This window comes from Narcine bancroftii, chromosome 10 (genome assembly GCF_036971445.1).
Source record: "Narcine bancroftii isolate sNarBan1 chromosome 10, sNarBan1.hap1, whole genome shotgun sequence".
Taxonomy (NCBI): Eukaryota; Metazoa; Chordata; class Chondrichthyes; order Torpediniformes; family Narcinidae; genus Narcine; species Narcine bancroftii.
Window position 1 is genome coordinate 30,912,570 of NC_091478.1, and position 21,836 is coordinate 30,934,405.

At 41.6% G+C, this 21,836-nt stretch overlaps 1 protein-coding gene across 4 annotated transcripts in view; it reads left to right on the plus strand.

Moving 5' to 3' along the window:
- blnk (B cell linker) overlaps positions 1–21,836 on the plus strand; it is a 149,776-nt gene that overhangs the window by 24,552 nt on the left and 103,388 nt on the right. For all 4 annotated transcript variants that reach the window (XM_069900488.1, XM_069900487.1, XM_069900490.1 and 1 more), the window contains exon 3: positions 17,461–17,507. In XM_069900488.1, coding sequence (XP_069756589.1) covers positions 17,461–17,507 — 47 coding nt within the window. The remainder of the gene's footprint in view (positions 1–17,460; positions 17,508–21,836) is intronic.

A 21,836-nucleotide genomic window follows, 5' to 3' on the forward strand; every position in this document is an offset into this window, starting at 1 on the left:
CTACTCTTTGCTTCCTGTCTGTCAACCACTTCTCTATCCACCTCAGTACCATACCTCCTATACCGTGTACTTTAAGTTTGTACACTAATCTCCTGTGCGGGACCTTATCAAAAGCCTCTGAAAGTCCAGATATTACCATATCCACTGGTTCTCCCTTATCCATTCTACTAGTTACATCCTCAAAAAAAAATTCTATAAGGTTCGTCAGACATGACGAGACATGACAAAGGAGAGAATTTGAATCCTAGAGGGCCATAAAGTTGGGTTTTTCTTAGTGGATAAATGCTCTTTACCAAGTTTTCCAAAAGATCCCTTGGTGAATGTGAGAAGGTTTGCTCTCAAAATATCATCTCACAGATTATATTTCCATAATGTTGTGTTGTTTAAACAACCAGTTAAGATCTGCCAGGTTTTATTGTCCATCAAAACTATTGAACATTTAAATATCTGTGACTATCTCTAACCATTATCCCAGCCCAAATGCCATCTCCTGGTTTTTGTTCTCCCAGATCCCAAAAGGAACACACTGTACATGCTGGTGGAGTTTTCCCATTGTCATTGTCAGATCATTTTTTAAAAATTATTAATTTAACTAGTTTTTTTTTAAATAGTAGCAAACAAAACATTTCAGCTTGGAAAGGTGCATTTCTTTGGATGTGAAACTCTGAGCTCAAGACAAACAGAGAAGCTGGAGGAACTCAGCAGATCAGGCAGCATCTATGGAGAGAAATAAATGCTGCCTTACCTACCAGATCCAGACAGCTTCTCTGTTCACTCAAGCTTCTAGCATCTACAGTTTTTTTATGTTTCTCTTGCTCCGAGAAATGGCTCTGCAGTGCTATTTCTGAATTCGAAATACTGCTGATACTTGCCGGTTCTTGATACTGAACAGTTTGCATGTGGTCTGCTTCTGGGAAATTGTATGTGCAGTCATTCATGTTTGCAAATGCACCAGGGATTGCCAATTGATTCTCCTTTCTTCTCTCTGTAACTTTGACTAAACCTTTTGGAGAAATTGTAACTTTACAGAGAGAGGTTTGGTGAAATTGTGAGATATTCATATTTTGTCACAACCTCGTGCCGAACAGGATCATGAAAGCAGTAAATGAAAGCCATGAAAAGTGGTTTTGGGGAACAGCTGTCAGTTTGTTTCCTCTTTAGTCCCTTGACAGTCAAAGATCACAGCTCCTAACCCATTCCCTTCAGGCATTTTGTTTCCAAAGCAATCTGGGGGATATAAAGGAGCTTTTGCTTATTCTTCTGACTTGCTCTTCGTGGTGAATTCATTGGTCATAATAATACTCTATTTTTCAATCCTCTCTTTGTTCAGTAATGTGTAAATTTAAAGTGCAATTAGCAATGGCAAAGGATATACAGAAATACAGCTTGGGTTTTGATACAATGCGATTTATAACTTTAATATCAAAAATGGTTATATTTTATTAATATTGTGTATGAAGAGTAGCGCAATAACTTAACATGTCAGCAACAATGCTAGCCACTCGTCTACATTCATTCGCCTTCATTATTGCTTAACTTATTTTAGTATCGCTCTAGAAGACTCTGAGCGGGAAGGCCATGGCTACTCTGTAATATTTTAATTGTGTTGTGCACCCTTATTGTGAGTGGGAAAAGGAAATACGGTGAGGGTGATGCATGTAATAAACGTTAATGGCTAACATAGGAACTTATTAAGCAACATGAATATGGCGCATCATTTGCTAAAATTGCACGAGACAAAGGCATGAATGAATCATCTGTTCGAACTCTAATCAAGAATGAAGATAAAATTAAAGAACATGGAATGGTAACTACATCTGATATGACTAAAGTGGTTGTTAGACATAGAAGTTCTGCAGTGGAAAATATGGAACGCCTTTTAATGATCGAGATTGAAGATTGCAGCCAAAAAGAATCTCAATAAGTCAAATGACAATTCAAGTTAAAGCAACAAGGCTCTATTGAACATTAAAAGAAAATGGAGATGAAGGGAAAATGTTTTCAACAAGTTGTAGTTGGTTTTACAACTTCAAAAAATGCATGGGGCTCAAATTCCCAGCGAATCTGATAATGATGCAGATGCAAACTTTCCAACTGAACTAAAAGAAGTGATTGACCAAGGAAGCTACAAAGATGAGCACATTTTTAATGTTGACGAAACTGGACTATTTTGGAAAAAGATGCCATCACACACTTTTTATCTTAGCCAAAAAGTAAGAAACTCAATCATGTTATAAAGTTTTGAAACACTGATTGACACTTCTACTTGTTTGTATAAAAGTTCTAGGTAAGAATAAAGAGTTATAGGATCGGAATGCATTACATTCAATCGTTCATCCATTGTCATCGATGAAGACATTAGACACTTTAAGACTGGAGGTGGCGTGGCCGAAGATGACAAGTCAAGCCAATTTGGGCCAGGAACATGTTGGCTCTGGACTTGTGCAGTTTGCACTTGTGTTGTGCTTCACCAGTACGCCTCGCTTTGTCAGCTTGACAGCCCGTGAGGATAACGCCACGCCAGGTAGGGCGGTTTTTTTTGTCAATGTTTCCTGGGTGGTTGTGACTATGTCATGACTTCAGGGAGGCCTTTAATGTATCTTTGTTATGTTTCTTCTGCTCTCCATGAGAGTGTCTACCAGCAGAGAGTTCCCCAAAAAGGAGCTGCTTGGGTATGCACTCATCCGGCATACAGATGAGTGACCTGCCCACCGGGTTTGTGGTCTCATCAGCAGTGTGTGGACTGGTGGTAGACTTGCTCTAGAGAGAACTTCTGTGTCTGGTACTTTGTCTTGCCATCTGATGTCTAATATTCTACAAAGATAAGTTGTGTGAAAATGGTTGAGCTGTCTTGCATGCCTTTGAAACACTGGAGGGTAATGAGTACCATGCCTCTGTAGACCCTCACTTTTGTTGCTGGACTGATTCCTTGACTTTTCCATATAGTGGAACGCAGCCTTCTGAAAGCAGAACTTGCCATTGCTATTCTGCAGTTGATTTCTGTATCAATAGTCAGGAGAAGGTGCTGCCAAGATGAGTCCTGTAGATTCTGCCCTTTGATTGTGACTTTTGGGTTCTGTGTACAGAGCATGAAGTGCAGGTTGGTGCATGACATTTTAATGTTGATGGTGAGTCTGAATTGACACAAGCCATGGAGAATTTGTCCATACTGACTTGCATCTCTGGCTCTAAGTCAGCATACAGGGCCCAGTCATCGGTACAGTCTCTCAGAACAGTCTCCTTCACTTTAGTAATAGCTTGAAGTCTCTTCAGGTGGAAGAATTCCCATCCACTCTGTTCCTGAAGCTGATTCTAGCTTCACTGTCCTGGAAGGCATCATTCAACATAGCAGTAAATGTCATGCTGAAGAGTGTGGATGCAAGCACACAGCCCTGCTTGACACCTGGTGAATGGGAATGCCTTGGAGGATTCTCTACTGTCCAGCACAATGGCCATCATGGAACTGGTGTACCATCTGAATGAATTTGGCAGGGCAGCTGAACTTCCACAGGCCTAGTCGGCTGACAGTCTTGAAGGTCAACAAAGGTTGTGTAGAGCTCACGATTCTGCTCCAGACACTTCTCCTGAAGTTGACGCGTGGCAAAAAATCAAGCCACACTGTGATTCTGGCAGCAGGCCCAGCTCCAGATAAGTGACCAAATGATCTTGCAGGACTCTTGAAAGGGTTTTTTTTTCTGCAATGGAAAGCAGCAAGGAAAAATGTGAAAATGATGCCATCACACACTTTTTTAACCGAAAAAATAATCCTCAAGCAGGCTATAAAGCTTTGAAAGACCGATTGAAACTTCAACTTGTTTGCATAAGAGTTCTACGTAAAAGAATAAATAATTATAGGATTGGAATGTATTACATTAAAGTACATTGTAATAATGCTTTGAACTGTGCAGTTTTCCATAACACTGAACTTTTTTTGGTACATATTAACCGTGTTATACAAATTGGCAAAGGTACAATCATGCAACTCTGTTGCAATGCTTATTGTTTGTTCAGTAGACATATTAAAATGAGATTTGTTGCCACCATGTGGATGGAAATTGAATAACTAGAACTTTGCTTTGAGCAATGGTGTACTTGTAGTGTTAACCATTAAAGCAAGTGGATATTTAAAAAAAAAACAGATCATTCATTGGAACTGGATGTCATGCGTATGAAATGACTGTCTAAATGACCTCTCAAAGTTATAATTAAATGAAAAAGATCAAATTAATAAAACATGAAAACAGATTCATCTGTCAAGTTAGATAGATGCCATAGAACTGGCATGAACAGACGGTCCAGAATTTGATTCCATGTTTGTCTTGGCCCAGACACGAGGCCTAGTTTTATTCATTAATTTCGGGATCTGGGTGTTGCTGGGAAGTGACCATTTATTGCCCATCCATAATTGTCTTTGAGAATGAGATGACAAGTCAACTTCTTGAAACACTGGTAAATATGGTCTTGTGACTGTCAGATAGGGAATTCTAGAATGCCATTTCATCAGTGATGAAAGTACGGCAATGTATTTTGTTATGTGCTTGAAGTCTTTGTCCTTCTTGGTGGTGGTTACTTGGAGAAGGCAAGTAACTGCACTATATCTTGTAGTTGCTTTGTGCTAGTGGTGGAGGGGATGGTTTTGGTGTATGGACGGGATACCCATCATATAGTTTTTTTTCCCTTGTATAGTGTTGTGCTCTGAGTTATTGAAGCTTCACTTATTAGAGAGTGTTCCATAATATTGCTGCAATGTCTTATCCTGCAGATAAAAATGGTTATGAGCAGAAAAGAAGCTGGGTATTTCAAGGTTTGGGACAGGTTTGGGATGTTGGCTACGAGTCATTTGTCTTGAAATACCCAGCTTCTTTCCTGCTCATAACCATTTTTATCTGCCGAGTCCAATGATTTTTTTTTTCTTTCCTCGTGATCCCCTACTCCAAGATAAGGTTATTTTCTCATCAGTTCTTGGCTGAGTCTTGGATTGGATCTTGCTACACAGAGGCATAAACTGCTTTATTTGCTAGATAGTTGAGACCAGTTTGACGACTGCCTAATAATCTGTGAACATCTACACTTCATCACTGATTAACGCAACTGAAGATAGGACTGGACAACAAATTTTGGCAGGAAGTTTGCTTCCTGAAAAAAAAATTGGATATTGTGGCGGCCCACCACCGTGGAGATCGAGCGGCCCACCACCGTGGAGATCGAGCGGCCCACCACCGTGGAGATCGAGCGGCCCACCACCGTGGAGATCGAGCGGCCCACCACCGTGGAGATCGAGCGGCCCACCACCGTGGAGATCGAGCGGCCCACCACCGTGGAGATCGAGCGGCCCACCACCGTGGAGATCGAGCGGCCCACCACCGTGGAGATCGAGCGGCCCACCACCGTGGAGATCGAGCGGCCCACCACCGTGGAGATCGAGCGGCCCACCACCGTGGAGATCGAGCGGCCCACCACCGTGGAGATCGAGCGGCCCACCACCGTGGAGATCGAGCGGCCCACCACCGTGGAGATCGAGCGGCCCACCACCGTGGAGATCGAGCGGCCCACCACCGTGGAGATCGAGCGGCCCACCACCGTGGAGATCGAGCGGCCCACCACCGTGGAGATCGAGCGGCCCACCACCGTGGAGATCGAGCGGCCCACCACCGTGGAGATCGAGCGGCATAACACACTGTAGCACATCCAACACCGTGATTTGGCGCAGTTGAAAACTGGAGCAGTACAAGACCAGCAGCCCTAAAATGGCGCTGGCCAAGCTGCCCAGCTAACAGATCAATAACAGGCTGGGGAAGAAGGGTGTTCACATGCAAGAATGTTCCCGCCTGCTATTGTAATTCATGCGGCTGATGTCAGCCAATCAAACAAACGACGGGAGCTCCAACTGTATAAAAGGAGCCTTTCCAGCTTCAATAAATCTGAGGTTAACCTCCCACACTGTGTTTCTTTGAAGCAGTCCGTTACAGTATTAGGATAAACAACTTCAAGCTGAATATAAAAATAATTTCAAATTTTCTGTATCAAGTAGGAAGTGGAGAAACTTTTAATGAACTTTTATTGAATTTGGAATGTTTAATTACATAATGATGCTGACACATTATGTTAGTTCAACTGACCTAAAAATGTTTTGCCGCTAATTTTCATTTCTACTGATGCCTCTCGTATCAGTGTCTGACAATAGTCAGCCAGCACTAATAGATTCCAGCTGTCCTGATACAGCTGGTCACAATGTCCTGGTGAAACCTTTCACTATTTTCATTGTTGACTGCACCAAGATCAAGAGGGAAAAAGTCCACGTGGAAATGCAGAAAATGAATTTTCATGACAAGTTGCATTTCGTGGTTTTGTCATCTTGAAGTAGAATAAAATAAGACTGGAAATCATGAAAATGTGTGTGTTTTTTTTTATATATAAAAAAATAAGTACATGAAACAAAAATTTTAAGGTGATTCTCTTGATCAGCAGTCCAAAACCTATAAAGTACACCCAAAAGTGTTCAGAAAGTCTAATTAGACCTAGGATACTTGCCTGAGGAATTCCCACAATTATGTCATAAGTGCAGGATAATCCACCTCCAATAATCATAACCATCATGTTTTATGAAATGTAGCATCCAACCATGAGTGTCAGAATGACTGAGAGAATTGTGCTTGGCAGTCATGTACCTTTCGAGTGTCTGTGGTCTCAAGTCCTTCAGATCATTGATGCTTGGACCAAGATACCAATCCTCCTACCAGCTTTTGGGTTGTACCTCTGATCCGTACAACTCCATCATAAAGATTGTGGAGAAGTTGGTAATGATCTTTGAGGAATCAATACCTTCTGCCATAGTCCTGGAAGACTGGAAAACTGCAATTGTCACCCCGTTTTTTTTTCAAGAAGGGAGGGGGGCACCAGAAAGGAAATTATAAGCCAGTTCAACTGAAGTTGGTAGTTGGGGAAAATGATGGAGTCGATTTCAAAGGATTAAATTTTGGAATATGTGGAGGGACACAACAGGATAAGCCAAAGCCTGAAATATTGGTTATATATCTTTATATTTTCTATATAAAGTACACTGTTTAACTTGCTGAATTTCTCCAGCATTGTGTTTTCACTAAGCCAAATCTAATGTAGTTTCCTCAAGAGAAAATCTTGCTTGACAAACTATTGGAATTCTTTGAAAAAGTGACAAGCAGGCAGGAGATGGGAGATGCAGTGGACGGAATTTCAGAAGGGGTCTTGACAAGCTGCCGCACATAGGAGCCTTGTGCACAACACTTTGTTACATAGCCTTAACAAGGCAAGAGCCCATGGGTGTAACAGGAAACATACCAGCGTGGGTAGAGCATTGGCTTCTTGGCAGGAAATAGAGAGTAGTTGGAATATGGGGATCATTCTGATTATCTGCCAGTTGCTAGTGGAATTCCACAGGGGTCAGTGTTGGGACCACTTCTTATGTTGTACATTAATAATTTGGATATGGAATTAATGGCTTTGTGGCCAAGTTTACAGATGATGTGAGGTGGAGGAGCAGGTAGTGTGGAGGAAACACCGAGGCTGCAGAAAGACTTAGACAGATTAGGAGAATGGGCAGAGAAGTGGCAAATAAAATATAATGCCAAAAAGTGACTGGTCATGCAGTTTGATAGGAAAAGAAATAAATAGTCAGACTATTTTCTAAACGGGGACATTATTTAAAAAAAACCCAGATGAAAGGAGACCTGGGAATCCTTGAACAAGTTAGCCTGAAAGTAAACTTGCATGTTGAGACGGGGGTGAAGAAGGCCAATGCAATGCTGGGATTCATTTCAAGAGGAATAGAATCCAAGAGCAGGAAAATGATGTTGAGGCTTTGTAAGGTACTGGTGACAACTCACTTGGAGTATTGTGAGCAGTTTTGGTCTCCTTGTTTCAGAAAAGATATGATAATATTGGAGAAAGTTCAAAGGAGGTTCACTGGGATCATTCTGGGAGTGAAAGGGTTATTGAACAAGGAGCATTTGACAACTCTTGGCCTGTATTCATTGAAATTTGGATGAATGAGGGGGATCTCATTGAAACATTTTGAAAGTTCAAAGGTGTGGACAGAGTAGAAAGGTCGTTTCCCATGATGGGAGGGTCTAGGACAAGAAGGCACAACTTCAGGATTGAAAGATGTCTGCTTAGAACAGAGATGTGGAGGAATCTTTTCACCCAGAGGGAGTTAAATATATAGAATTTGTTGCCGCAAGTGGTTGTGGAGGTCAGGTCAATGGGTGTATGTATTTATGACCGAGTTAGATAGGTTTTTGATTAGCCAGGGCATCAAAGGTTATGTGAGAAGGCCAGGAGGTGGGGCAGAATGGGAAAGTGAATCAGCTCATGATTAAACGGCAGGGCACACTCAATGGGCTGAATAGCTTACTTTCTGCTCCTATGTCTTGGGATCTTTGTAAATCCTTGCCAAAAAATTAGATGTAAATACTCTACTGCCTGAGCTTGTGTCTGATAGGCTTGTGATTTAGCAGATCGTGATCTGTACCTTTGCCCACCTAATCACCAATGATTCCTAGAAATACAACACCGATCAGTGATGTTGTTCACTGGCAGCTTCATGCTCACTTCTGAAGTTGGGTTCCACTGCCTTCAGTGGAGTGAATGAGTGGCAAAGTGTTGCAGCTCATATAACCATAACCATATAACCATTTACAGCACGGAAACAGGCCATGGCAGTTCCAGCAGTGTGGGTTCGTGTTTACCTCCATTGCTGTCTGTGGAGAGTTTGCATGTTCTCACTAAATGAGGTTTTTTTTTCTGGCTGCTCTAGTTTCCTTCCACATCCCAAAGTTCCTAAATGGTAGAATTTGGGGTTGGGGTAGTTAGAGGAGGGTGTGTAGTGAATACAATGGGCTCGGGTAAGATTAGTACAAAAATGGTTGCTTGATGGTTAGTGTGGATTTGGAGGTCTGAATATCCTGTGTCCAGGCTGTACATCTTCAAGACTCTACGTTAAACTGAACTAAACAAGAAAATCGGCAGATACTGGAGCCGAGTGCCATACATAAACGTGCTAGAGAAACTCAGCAGGTCACTCAGCATCATAGGAAATAAAAGGTAACCAAAATTATGGGCCTGAGTCTTTCATCAGCCTCAGACTTGAAACCTTGGTTACCTTTTACTTCTTATGGATGTTGCATGACCTGCTGAGTTTCTCTAGCGCTTTTGTGTATGGCACTCGGCATACATCCTGTAAGTTTACACAGGATTGAAATGCAGTAGCCTCCAATCAGGGAGGTACTGTTCATGTTGTATTCTCCTTGCCAAGGGAGGAACACAGAATTGCAGTGGCTTCAGAAAGGATGGGCCCTTTGCTGCTTCTCTTGGTCAAGAGAGAGAGCAGTGCTACAGTGGAATTTTAAATAGCCACGTGACTGATCCAATTCTGGGTTAAAGAAAGCAAAATCATTCTTGTTTCTGAATCCTAACCATTGTAATGGTTACTTTGATAGCCTCTTACCTGAGTTTGTTAAATCATCATGGAAGAAAACACAAGTCTGAAACGTCCTTGCAAGAGAGGTAAATCATTCCTATGAAGAAACAATTCTACAATTCTCTGAAAACTACAAGAATTTCTTGATTTTTGAGGAGTCTGAGGCCTCACACCTCCTCCATAATTGCTTTTGAGGAAGAATTTTAAGAATCTGAGTTTCAAAACAAAACTGACTGAACTTTAAAATCATCTCTTCAGAATTAGGCCTGAACTGTAATGGTTTTAGACACATCAAGGCACACGTGCATAGTGGGGTTTAGTTTTGAGTTAAGTAAGAAGTGTTATGTTAGTAATAATTAATAATAAAAATTATTTGAAAATACCATTGTCTTCGTGAATTTCTATTGCTGCTGGTATAGGTACATAACACTACGAAAATTGGAAGCAGAATACAGTGTTTGGCCATAAGGAATACTTAAAGTGATGTGTGAGTGGAAAGAAAACTGTTGAGAACCACTGTACTAAACTATTGATATCACAATAAATTATAGAGCAGTGGCTTTCAACCTTTTTTCTTTCCATTCACATACCACTTTAAATATTCCCTATGCCATAGATGCTCTGTGATTACTAAGGTATTGCTTAAGGTGGTATGTGGGTGGAAAGAAAAAGGGTGAAAACTACTGTTTTAATTGTACCTAAATGACCTGTTATTTGCACGGTTTCATAACTCCAAAAGAAATGGCCAATGACTTGTTTTCTCAAGCAAAATATTTCAGTAACAATTGGGTCTAGAGCTGTGATTCTCAACCTTCCCTTCCACTCGCATCCCACCTTAAGCAATCCCTTACTAATCACAGAGCATGGGTGGCCTAGGGATTACTTCAAGTAAGATGTGAGTGGCAAGAAAAAGGTTGGGAACCACTGTCACAAAGGAAGAAACATCCACAGAAGTTGCTATGTCTAACCCATAGGTGGTACTGTAGCACATTAAAATACTGCAAAGCATTGACTTCTTTAACAAACCCACTTAGATCAGAATTTATTGTTGTGAGCAAGTCACGATATTTGGTGTTTCTGTAGTACCAGCGTCATAGTGCAAACATTGATAATATAACCATCTTACAACATTACCATAGAAAAATAAAAATAACGGTGCACAAAAAGTAAGGCAGCGTCTTTGGTTCATTGATTATTCAGGAATCTGATGGCAGCGGGGAAGAAACTGTCCTTGTGCATCTGAGTGCTCATCTTTTGGCTCCTGTACCTTTTATCCCATTGGTGGCAAAGTGAAGAGGGAATGGCCTGGGTGGTGGGAGTCTTTGAGGATAGAGGCTGCTTTCTTAAGACACCACCTCATGTAGATGTCCTTGTTGGAGTGAAGTCTGGTACCTGTGATGTCGCAGGCCAAGTTAACAACCCTCTGGAGTTTATTCTTGTCCTGAGAGTTGGCGCCTCCATAACCAGGCAGTATGGTCTCCACAGTACACCTGTAAAAGTTTGAGAGTCTTCAGTGACGTATTGAATCACCTCAGACACCTCACAAACTATAACCGCTGGCGAGCTGCCTTTATGATTATATCAACATGGAGGCTTCAGCACAGATCCTCGGAGAACACCCAGGAATTTGAAGTTTTTGGCCCTCCGCTACTGAACCCGCAATGAGGACTGGGTCGTGTTTTCCTAACTTCCTCCTGAAGGCCCCAATCACCTCCTTGGTTTTGCTGATGTTGAGGGCAAGGTTGTTGTCATTACACTAACAAGATTCCACTAAAATTGTTGTGATTTACTTGAAGCCTATTGAGCCCACCTCACTGACAAAAGGCAAAGGAGGAAAAACCCAACACCCAACCCCAACCAACCAATTTTCCCCTGCAACCGCTGCAACCGTGTCTGCCTGTCCCGCATCGGACTTGTCAGCCACAAACGAGCCTGCAGCTGACGTGGACTTTTTACCCCCTCCATAAATCTTCGTCCGCGAAGCCAAGCCAAAGAAAAAGAAGAAGAAGATTTATCAATGTTAGTGCAAGTGCTCAAATGGAACAATCTGATATCTTTTGAGATTTTCAAACAAAAATTCAACATATAAACGAGTAAATGAAAATGACTTGAAGTTTTAAATCAAACTTATCAGTCATTCTTTCAACATGTGCAGAGATTTAATCTGAGATTTATTATATTAGACATTTCTCCTAAGAAAAGGGGGACAAAAAATAAGTAGATTTCAAAAGATAAGCCTAGTTCTAACTGTCTCATTTTGAGATAGAGGGCAGTTTTGTTTGGGAACATAGATTCCAAAGTCTTCATTCAAAAGAAGGTTTGATTCTGAAAGACAGGACTTGTATTATCCTATTCACGGGAGGTACATTTGTGGCCCAGAAAAAAGTCACCTGATTGAAGAATCTCTCTGAAGAACAACTCATTGAAAGAATTGAGTTTAGAGGCCTGAAGATATGATGTTTAAAAGCACTTTATTTCTGAAACAATTTAAGACCTTCAAGCAAGGCTAAAATTATGAAGTTTTAAATTTGACTTTTCAGAGTTTGGAACTTTATTACACACACTTACATTTACGCATAGTGAGGTTAAATCTAGAGTTAAGTTTAGAGATGAGTAAGAAATTTTATTAGTAGTTTAATTAAAAACTAATGTTTTGAATTTACCATTGTCTGATGAATTTTCTATTTCTGTTCCTTTGTTAGTGCTTAAGAAGTCCCTTTTAGTCTTTAACAAAATTAAAAGGGTTGTTAGTTCATAACACTCCATCTCAGGAGACAAACACTCAACAGACATCTTCTTCAAGCCCACCAACTCCCACAGCTACCTCAACTACACCTCTTCCCCTGTAAGGATTCCATTCTGTTCTCTCAATTCCTCTGTCTTAGTTGAATTTGCACCTAGGACGAGGACATTCATGCCAGTTCATCTTTCTTCAAACAATATGGCTTTCCCTCTACTCTATGCTCACCTGCATATCCTCCATTACCTGCACATCTGCCCCTGACCCTTCTACCCCCATATACAACAAAGACAGTATTCTTCTTGTCCTCACCTACCATCCCACCAGCCTCCACATCCAACAAACACATCCTCCTCCATTTTTGCTACCTATTATGTGATCCCACCACTAGGCACATATTCTCTTCTCCTCTGCCTTCTACAGGGACTGCTCCCTCCATGATCCCCTTGTCCACTCTTCCCTCCCCACCAATCGTCTCCTTGATACCTTCTCCTGTGACCACAGGAGATGCCTCACTTCTGCCCTCACCATTCGAGGCCCCAAACAGACCTTCCAAGTGAAGCAACTTTTCACTTGTGATTCTGCAGGGGTCATCTACTGCATCAGGTGCTCCTGTTGTGGTTTCCTCTACATCAGAGAGACTGGACACAGATGGGAAATCGCTTTGTCCAGCACCTCGGCTCTGTCCACTGCAAAAGTGTGGCTCTCCCAGTGGCCACCCATTCCAATTCCCATCCCATTCCCTTGCTGACATGTCTGTCCATGGTCTCATACACTGCCACACTGAGACTACCCGCAAATTGTAGGAACAACACCTCATCTTCTGACTGGATTGCATCAACTTCTCTGATTTACCTTACCCCACCCCCCGCACTTCTTCCTCCATTGCCTTCCCCAGCGCATGCTCTCTCTCTGACATAATAAATTTTCATCTTTCCCCTTATCAAATCCAATTGTTGGTCTGGACTCCTCCCCCAGCCGGCATTGTCTGAATTCTGAGATTTCCTGCTCTTTGGCTTATTCCTTGAAGAAGGCCTCAGGCCTGAAATGTTAGCAATATATCTTTGACTCCTATGGATGCTGAAAGACTGGCTGAGTTCCTTCAGCATTTACATACTTTCGTGTTTCACTCTGCTTTGGGAAATGAAAGGTACAAAAATTTCTTTTGAAGAAAATGGTCATTCCACTAAGGCAGTTCAGCATAAGGTGGCATTGCAGTATCTTAAAATTAAACTCTTGCTCTCTCCTTCTCAGAATAACCTCCCTCCTCCATCTCACCACAACACACCATCTTGGCAAGGATTTTTGCCTCTTTATCTTCTCCACTGCAGCTTCTGAATGAGTTGGACAATGTTGCTGGAAAATTTTGGATATACAGCAGTAACAAGCATATTTCCTCAGGCTGCACAGTGGTACAACAGAGATCAGGTTCAATCCTGATGTAGAATGCTGCCTCTATGGAGTTTGCAAGTTCTCTTTTGGGCTGTGTAGCTTTCACACATCCAAAAGAAGTACAGATTGGTAGCTATTTATATTAAAATAAAAAGTGAGTGGCAGGAAAATCTGAGGGGCAGCTGAAATTGATGGACATGTGGAAGAGAATAGTTTTCAAGGAAAATCAGAGGGGAGTGCGATGGTAGGGGTTCCTCTGAGAGTTGGCATAATGTTGGTGGACCAAATGGTTTCCTTCTATATCATGACGAAATGTAATTGGACTGGCAATTTGACCAAATTAATGAGCGGTATATCTCGTACCTCTTTATCAGACCAGTCATTTCTGATGCCTGCAATCCTATGATTAGGACTTAATACTCCCAAATGTATTTTGGAAGTAAACATTTGCTTACATCCAAAGACGATATCTGTGAGCCTAAAAATTTATTATTCAAAATATGTCAATGGTTTGCATTTATACAACTCTGTTAATGTTATAAAATGTCCCAATGGTATTTCACAGATGTGTTATTAATTTGTAACATAATTAAATGTGTTTTAACAAATTGACACAGAGCCACATCATTTTGGAAATGGAATGGAAACATCCAGCCAGAACGATATAGCTTGTTTAGCTCAACTGAACAGATGAATTTGTAGGCAAGAAGCAAGTGGTAAAAAGCCAATAAGAAATTCCAAAACCTAGTATATTGATGACAGAAAGGATACAAAATGGAGAATCTTCATTAGCAAGCAATTAATTTATTACTTGGGACATTCCAGCAGCTGCCCTGTCAAAAGATGAGGTCTGGGGTTTTCTGCAGAAATATAAAGCAACATTCCTTTTCCCCAAAACTGAAAACTTTAAACTAGAAATTCCATTTCCTTGCGTACTTATCCATGTATTTGGTTTAATTGACTACAATCCAGTTGAGTTCCAACAGGGAGGAGATGCAAGAGTTAACTGGGAGCAGTGTGTCACTGCAGTTCTGAGTCCAGTGAAGATACAAGTTCCATAATGCTTTTTCACTCAATTACCTCTGACAATACCAGTACTGCTGTACTTCCATTCTCTCCTGCCATAACTCTCTCACAGCTAACAGCTCATACAAACTGACAGACACAAACGTGGATATGTGAGCACGCACAGAAACCGATTCCAGACGCAAATACTCATACAATTATACCCATTTGGGGGACACACTTGCACACTATATCCTTTCAAGGTCACTTTATTGTCATGTGCATAAAATTTATTGACTTTGTTTGCCCGTCAAGGCACACAGAGTGACCACTCGTCCACCACACCAACCAAGACAAGAATGTGAGGTGAAAGAGACATTGAGTGTCCATGGGTCCCACTATCTCCTCTAATGCCACTGCCTCCTGTGGCCACACAACCTCTTGTCTGTTCCAGTGATGAACCCATGCTCCAGACATTCAATTGGCCCTCCTCACCTCCTGCTTCCAAACCCCCTTATACAATTAGGATGCTGTTAATGCCAGTGGCCCTTCAGGAGCCCTACCTCGAAGCACAGTCCCACAAGCCAGTCTCCAGCACGCTGGTTTGAGTCTGATGGCCACTGACCACTCACCGTCAACTGCTGTGGTCTCTTACTTTGCAGACTCTTCTCCGGACTTCTATCTAATAATGTGCTCCTTTTTCCCTTCCTAATCCTCCTATCCCTCCTCTCTTTAATTTTTCAGGTAAAGATGGTGAAACCTGGAGCAGTTGTCAATGTGCTTGATCTCCCTCCAGAGAGCACTGTAAAATCCATCTAATTGGTCAGGACACTGAAATCTTCCTTACTTCCATCTTTGTGGTTGTGGTGCCACTCTGCTGTATATCCAGGAACCTTGAGAGGGATGAGGAGTCGAGAACCAAGCAATGATCATTGCACCCATGAGCTCCCCCTCCACGTGGCAAATGGTCTGAGATATGACGAACTCCTTGGCATAAAAGAACTCCCAGAAATGTGGGACTGATAAGAGGGAGTTTTGTCCTGTGGCGCACATTGCTGTGTATTGAGTGATTCATGTAAAGCTCTGGGTCCACAAGAAGAATCTGAGCCATTGCGTTAATGCACCCTATTTCTCTGAACCTGGAATCCTCTCCATTCTGCATTCCTCCAGTGACCTGTAGAGAAACACAAACGTTCAGCAGCTAGAGGATCTCAGCAGATCGCCCTTCTGACTTCAATAAAGGGTCCCAACTGGAAACGTTAACTATTTCTACCCATGGATGCTATCTGATCCACTGAGTTCCTCCAGCTCTCTTTGTTTGCTTCCTACAATTACTTACAGTTTCAGTTCCAGAACAAACAGCTGTTTTCTCCACCACACATAGAGATCATCTGTGATGTCCTTGATACAGAGATAAGCAACAAGGTAGGAAATGTGGCATAGAGCATGCAATTATCTGGAGGCTAAGAGTTCAGAGTGACAGTAAGGCAAGGCAAGGCTGTCTAACTGGAGCTCTGGCTGCAGAAGTGTTCTGGTTTCTGTCACCACTGGCACGAAAACCTTATTCTTTGGATAGCTTTCTACTTGGAGATGGAGGTGAGAACAGGATTCCCTGTATACTAATGGAGATGAACCATAACCTGAGAAGTAACTTCCGCATTCACCTGGAGGTGGAACTCCGACCACTCTAGTGGTCCTTGCCAGTCTTTGAGGGAAACAGTAACTGGCTCCCTCATGCAGGTGGTTTTATTGGGGCTTTGTTCAAACATTGGTTCCCTACAAGGGGCTTACTGTTTTCACTCATACCCATGATTCAAAGAAATCTGAAGGCATTTTACCTGCTACATGTTTGATCACCACCTTATTAATTTCAAAGAACAGGATCAGCTGTTACATTTTGCTCTCAATTTAAGAAAAACTAATCAAACACCTAATCAACAGGTTGAGTGCATTGAAATAAACTTGATGAAGAGTAACTTCTTGATCAAGTTTATTTCTGCATTCCTTTACAATGCTACTTCCCTCTGCATTTACATTTCCACAGATGTTGGCTTCCATTTTCAGTGACGAGACAGGAAATGCAGGTGCAGGTTGGGGAAGAGCCCTGTATTCAATCTTGGAGGTAATAATGTCCAAAATGTATCACAATACTTGAATCCATTCTTAAATATTTTTCCAACTTCACTTTGTATTTTCTGATATTGTCAGCCACCAATAGCTCTGTTGGCTTGCCCCTTTGGTGTATTTTCTGGTAATATATTACCAAGTGTAGAGGAACTAGCAGTTGGTGGTATTCCCATGTGCCTGCTAAGCTCATTCTTCTTGGTTTTGGACCTCACAGGTTAGCAGATAATGACTTAGTCGCCAGATGGAGTAATTGCACTTTGTAGATGAGACACACAACAGCCATGGTGCATCAGTGGTGCCAGGAATGAACATTTAGATGAATAGATATTCTAATATTTCAATGATTGATGGAAAGTGTTTAAAAACAAAAGTCTGCAAAATAATACATTAATTGTGCTATAAAAATATTTTTATTCTTCAATGTAATGTGTAATTTGGTGTTGATGAGAATGTAGATAATCATGTTGTATAACTTGTCATTAATGTACAAGCAGTCTTCTTTGACTTGGTTTCGCGGACGAAGATTTATGGAGGGGGTAAATGTTCACGTCAGCTGCAGGCTCGTTTGTGGCTGACAAGTCTGATGCGGGACAGGCAGACATGGTTGCAGTGGTTGCAGGGGAAAATTGGTTGGTTGGGGTTGGGTGTTGGGTTTTTCCTCCTTTGCCTTTTGTCAGTGAGGTGGGCTCTGCGCAAGCAAGCAAGCAGTAATAAATAAATAAATACCCTTTTCCTCTTACAGAATTCATCTGATAGTCTCCAGAACAGATTCAATGCAATAGATTGCCCGTAAGTAAATTTTGCTTTGTAAATGCTATATTATTACCTATGCTGTGCATTACCTACATCCTGTATCTTTATACAGTCAGTTTCTGATTATCCAAAATGCTTGGGATGTTTTATGGTTAATTGCATTTTTCGGATAATTGAATATTGACTTTAAGCGGCCCAGTTGCATCAGCAGAATACTTGTATCGGCCGTCACCTCCCCACCGCTGTCACTGATCCTGTCTGGGATCCCGAGGTCCCCGCTCCTGCCACCATAGCTGAACCCCAACTCCTCCCTACCACCCTCACTGCTCCTGCCCGGGAGGCCACTCTCCTTGATGACGCCGGGGCAGCGGAGAACCAAGTACAGTGGAGGGTAAAGAAGAAATGGAAAGAGGGCAAAGGGAGATACCTGAAATGAGGACAATCTCCCCATACGTTGCCTGACCCACCGGCTTCCTCCATTCGCTCAGTGATGGCTCAAGATCCCAGCCTACTTCTCTGAGCCAGTGTTCAGCTGTTCACTGTCTTCCTTCCCAGCTTGTTCTGAGCTCTGTTGTTACCAAACTGTCGTCAACAGAGCGTCAGAGCCCCACATGAGCACGTCGGGTGAAAAAAAAATTTCAACTTGTGACATCATGTTGCCACTGGGGAAAAAAAATGTTTGGCTAACTGAGATTTTCCATTAATTGGTTTTCACTTACTGTAATGGGATAAGATGGAACAGTAATACTGACAAGTAATACTCACTTGATGAGAGAAGAAAGAGTGGGTTATTTGGTCAACTGGAAGAGTTAAAATTAGCTGGGGTGGAAACAACCTGACAAAGGAAACTTTTCAAAAGTCTTTCAAAATAGGAGAGCGCTCGGGTGCAAAATTAAGACCTGACCTGAATCCGATCCAGCCACCACGTCAATTCTAGCCCAAACCAACCCTTATTCATCAGTATGAATGTAATAGTCCTAAGCATATACAATTGATTAGTTTGATGCTGAAACAATAGAAGAGTTAATTTTTAACTGATGGTACCATTTGAGGAAAGGCTGCACCAATGCGATTATATTTTGCAAATCATTTGGACTGGAATAAAATGCTCTGCCAGGTAACCAGCCCACAGCAAACATTTATCAGTGTATACACCTGACTCTAACCTAACAGCTATAGGAACTATGTAGCCAAGTTCTGTGTTGAAAGAAACTTGTATGGTCGTTAAACACAGCTTTATTTTTTTTATATGGAGTAAGCATGGTCCTAGTGAATGAATGGAAGCTACTGATAAACATATACCAACGACCTGCTTTTCAGGCTAAACAGCTTGGCATTTTAGTCAGTGTATTGGTATTTAAAAGGGGGAGGTACATGGAGGAAAGAACAAAAAGTAAAAAGGAGAGGGAAATTCCAACAAGGTATTCAACGCCTAGGCATGCCAACCCCAGTATCTGTTGTTTTGTACATAAGCATGATAGCTTTTTTTTGTAAAACCAACAATTTGTAATTCTGCCTTTAATTTTTTTTTTGTGTCACCTATATTGACTGGGAAAGACTTGCCAGGGAATTGCGATTGGTTTTTTTTGCTTCAATAATGCCTTTGTGCAATTCGTGGTTTTTCAGGTCTGTACTAAAAGAGTCGGTCTTATTTAATGATTGAATGATTGGGGTTATGCATTTTCTGATCAGAGATATTTGATGAATCGCCATGAACCAATCTGTGAAGATCTAAATTTTTTAAATGAAGATGTCATTCTGAAATTTACTCCAGAGTCTGTATGCATCCTGATTTTTTTTTTAATTTTCAAGAGATGGTACTGCATCAAGTTCAGGTCCCAAGAGAACATGACAGACACACAGTGATGATAGCAGGCAATCTATTGAGTCACAGAAATAAAGCAAAGCTCAGCTACACTGAATGCAACTGTGCATCGTTGCCCATTGGAGTTGAACATGTTATTTACTCGCATCAAAGAGGGAGGTGATATCCACTTCAGTTACAATGTGATGTTGCTTCCAATGGTCACAGTTGCTGAAATCAGGGGACCCTTCAGGCAGGTGAACCAGCAGAAAGCGACTAGCCCAGATGGAGTCCAAGGATGTGACTTGAGAGCCTGTGCAGATCAACTGGCAGACTTGTTTATAGACATCCCTGCAACAGGCCAAAGTATCCACTTGCTTCAAGAAGACCACCATCAGTGTCTTCCCTTCAGCCTGAATATATTCCTTAACAGTGCTCTCATGCTGCCCTTGTTGCAAATTGATCTTCCTTTTCATAGTAACTTATACCCTGTAAATATGTTCTCTATGCTTGGCTACATGAAGTACAGTTATCCGAATTCAAGCAACCGGGAGTCTCAAGCAACCGACAAAAAAAAAATCGAAGAAAATAAATTTTAAAAATGAAAATAAATTTTTTAAATGAAAATAAATTTTTAAAATGAAAATAAATTTTTAAAATGAAAATAAATTTTTTAAATGAAAATAAATTTTTTAAATGAAAATAAATTTTTTAAATGAAAATAAATTTTTTAAATGAAAATAAATTTTTTAAATGAAAATAAATTTTTTAAATGAAAATAAATTTTTTAAATGAAAATGTGTAAGATTTAAAATTGTAAATGTTCTCTGAAGTAATGCAAACCTTTGTTGAAGATGGCAGCAGATATTCAGCCAACAGAGTACCTTAGTCGTTCTTGCTCAAGGTAGCTGTTTGAATAAAGTTGTGTGAAATAACAATGGCGTCACTCAGGATGAAGAGCTGGTTGATCCCACTCGTATTTTAAATATTTCTGCCAAAGCCCCTGTAATTTCTACTCTAGTGTCCCTCAAGCTCTGATGGAATATCTTGTCAGGCCCTGGGTATTTATCCACCCTTATTTGCTTTAAGACAGGAAGCACTTCCTCCTCTTTAATCTGTATAGGTTCCATGACCTCACTGCTTGTCTTCCTGACTTCCCATGACTCCTGAGTCGATACCGATGAGGAAAAAAATACATCTAATGTATTTCTATTGGCTCCATTCTACTTCCAAGAAGCTACCTGACATATTTCTGGAAAAGTGCTGGAAAAGGTTGCACCAGCCACTTCTGCTCCATACAGTAGTGAAATTCCTGACTCTACGTGTAGCGTCTATGATCAAGGAAATTGGAGACAATAAGAAATATGACCTAGACTTCCAGTCTGGAGGATGGGACTAAGTTTCAAATTACTGAAGGAAGTGAGTCAGACTACAGCAAACCACAGATCAGATGGCTGGAGACATGTGGAAGGCTGTTGGAAGTGCTTTGTGAGAAGACGGAAGCACGGCAAGCAGGCTGACATTGTGGTTAAACTGAGAGTTAACCCATTCAGACTCGCACTCCCAATGATCTTACTTGCAAATATAAAGTTGAGAGAGAACAAAACTGATTAATTGAGGGTGCATCTGAACCAAAAAGAATGGCAGGGCTGCTGCGATGCGGTGATTACAGAAACATGGCTCCAGGACTTCATTCGAGATGCAGCGATCCAGCCAGATGGCCTTATCTTCTTCAGGGCAGACTGAAATGCTGCTGCTTCTGATAAGACTAGAGGATGGGGTCAGTGCATTGACATCAGTATGAACAGGTGCACAAACATCTCTGTTGTAAAGACTTTCTGCTTGGCAGAGATGAGAGTTCCTGATGGTAAAATGTAGACCCTTCTAACTGCCCAGGGAATTCACGACCACATTGATGGCCACAGTCTACATTCTGCCTTTGGCAAATGAGTGTGAAGCAATGAAGGAGCTTTACAGTGCCATCTACAAAGCCCAAACATCCCTCCCTGACATTGCCGTGATTGTAGCTGGCAACTTCAACCCTGAAAACTGTTCTGCCCTGGTTTTAACAGCATGCGCCACTAGTGGAGAGAACACCCTGGATCGAGAGTACACCAATGTCCTTGATGCGTACAAGGCTACCCTTTGCCTCCACCTTCGATACTCGGACCAAATATCCTGGCATACAGGCTGGTGGGGGAAAATAAGTCAGTCACAGGGAGATTAGGACATGGTCGGAGTGGGAGGGGCTATAACACAGTTCTACAGGACTGCTTTGAGACCATGGATTACAGCTTTTTCAGGAAGGCAGCCACCTACAATGGCTGCGTTAAACCTAGAGTGCACGAGCTCAGTGACTGGCTACATTAGCATGAGTATTGAGGATGTTACGGCTATCAAATGCTGCCAACCAGGGCTAGTGAGAAATCATGGCTGGACACAGAACTCCGTATACTTCTCAGAGACTGAGATGCATCTTCAGGAGAGGAGACAAGTTGACACTAAGATCATCCAGGCCTGTTTCTCTACTGAACAATCCAGAGGCAAAGATTGGGGGTATA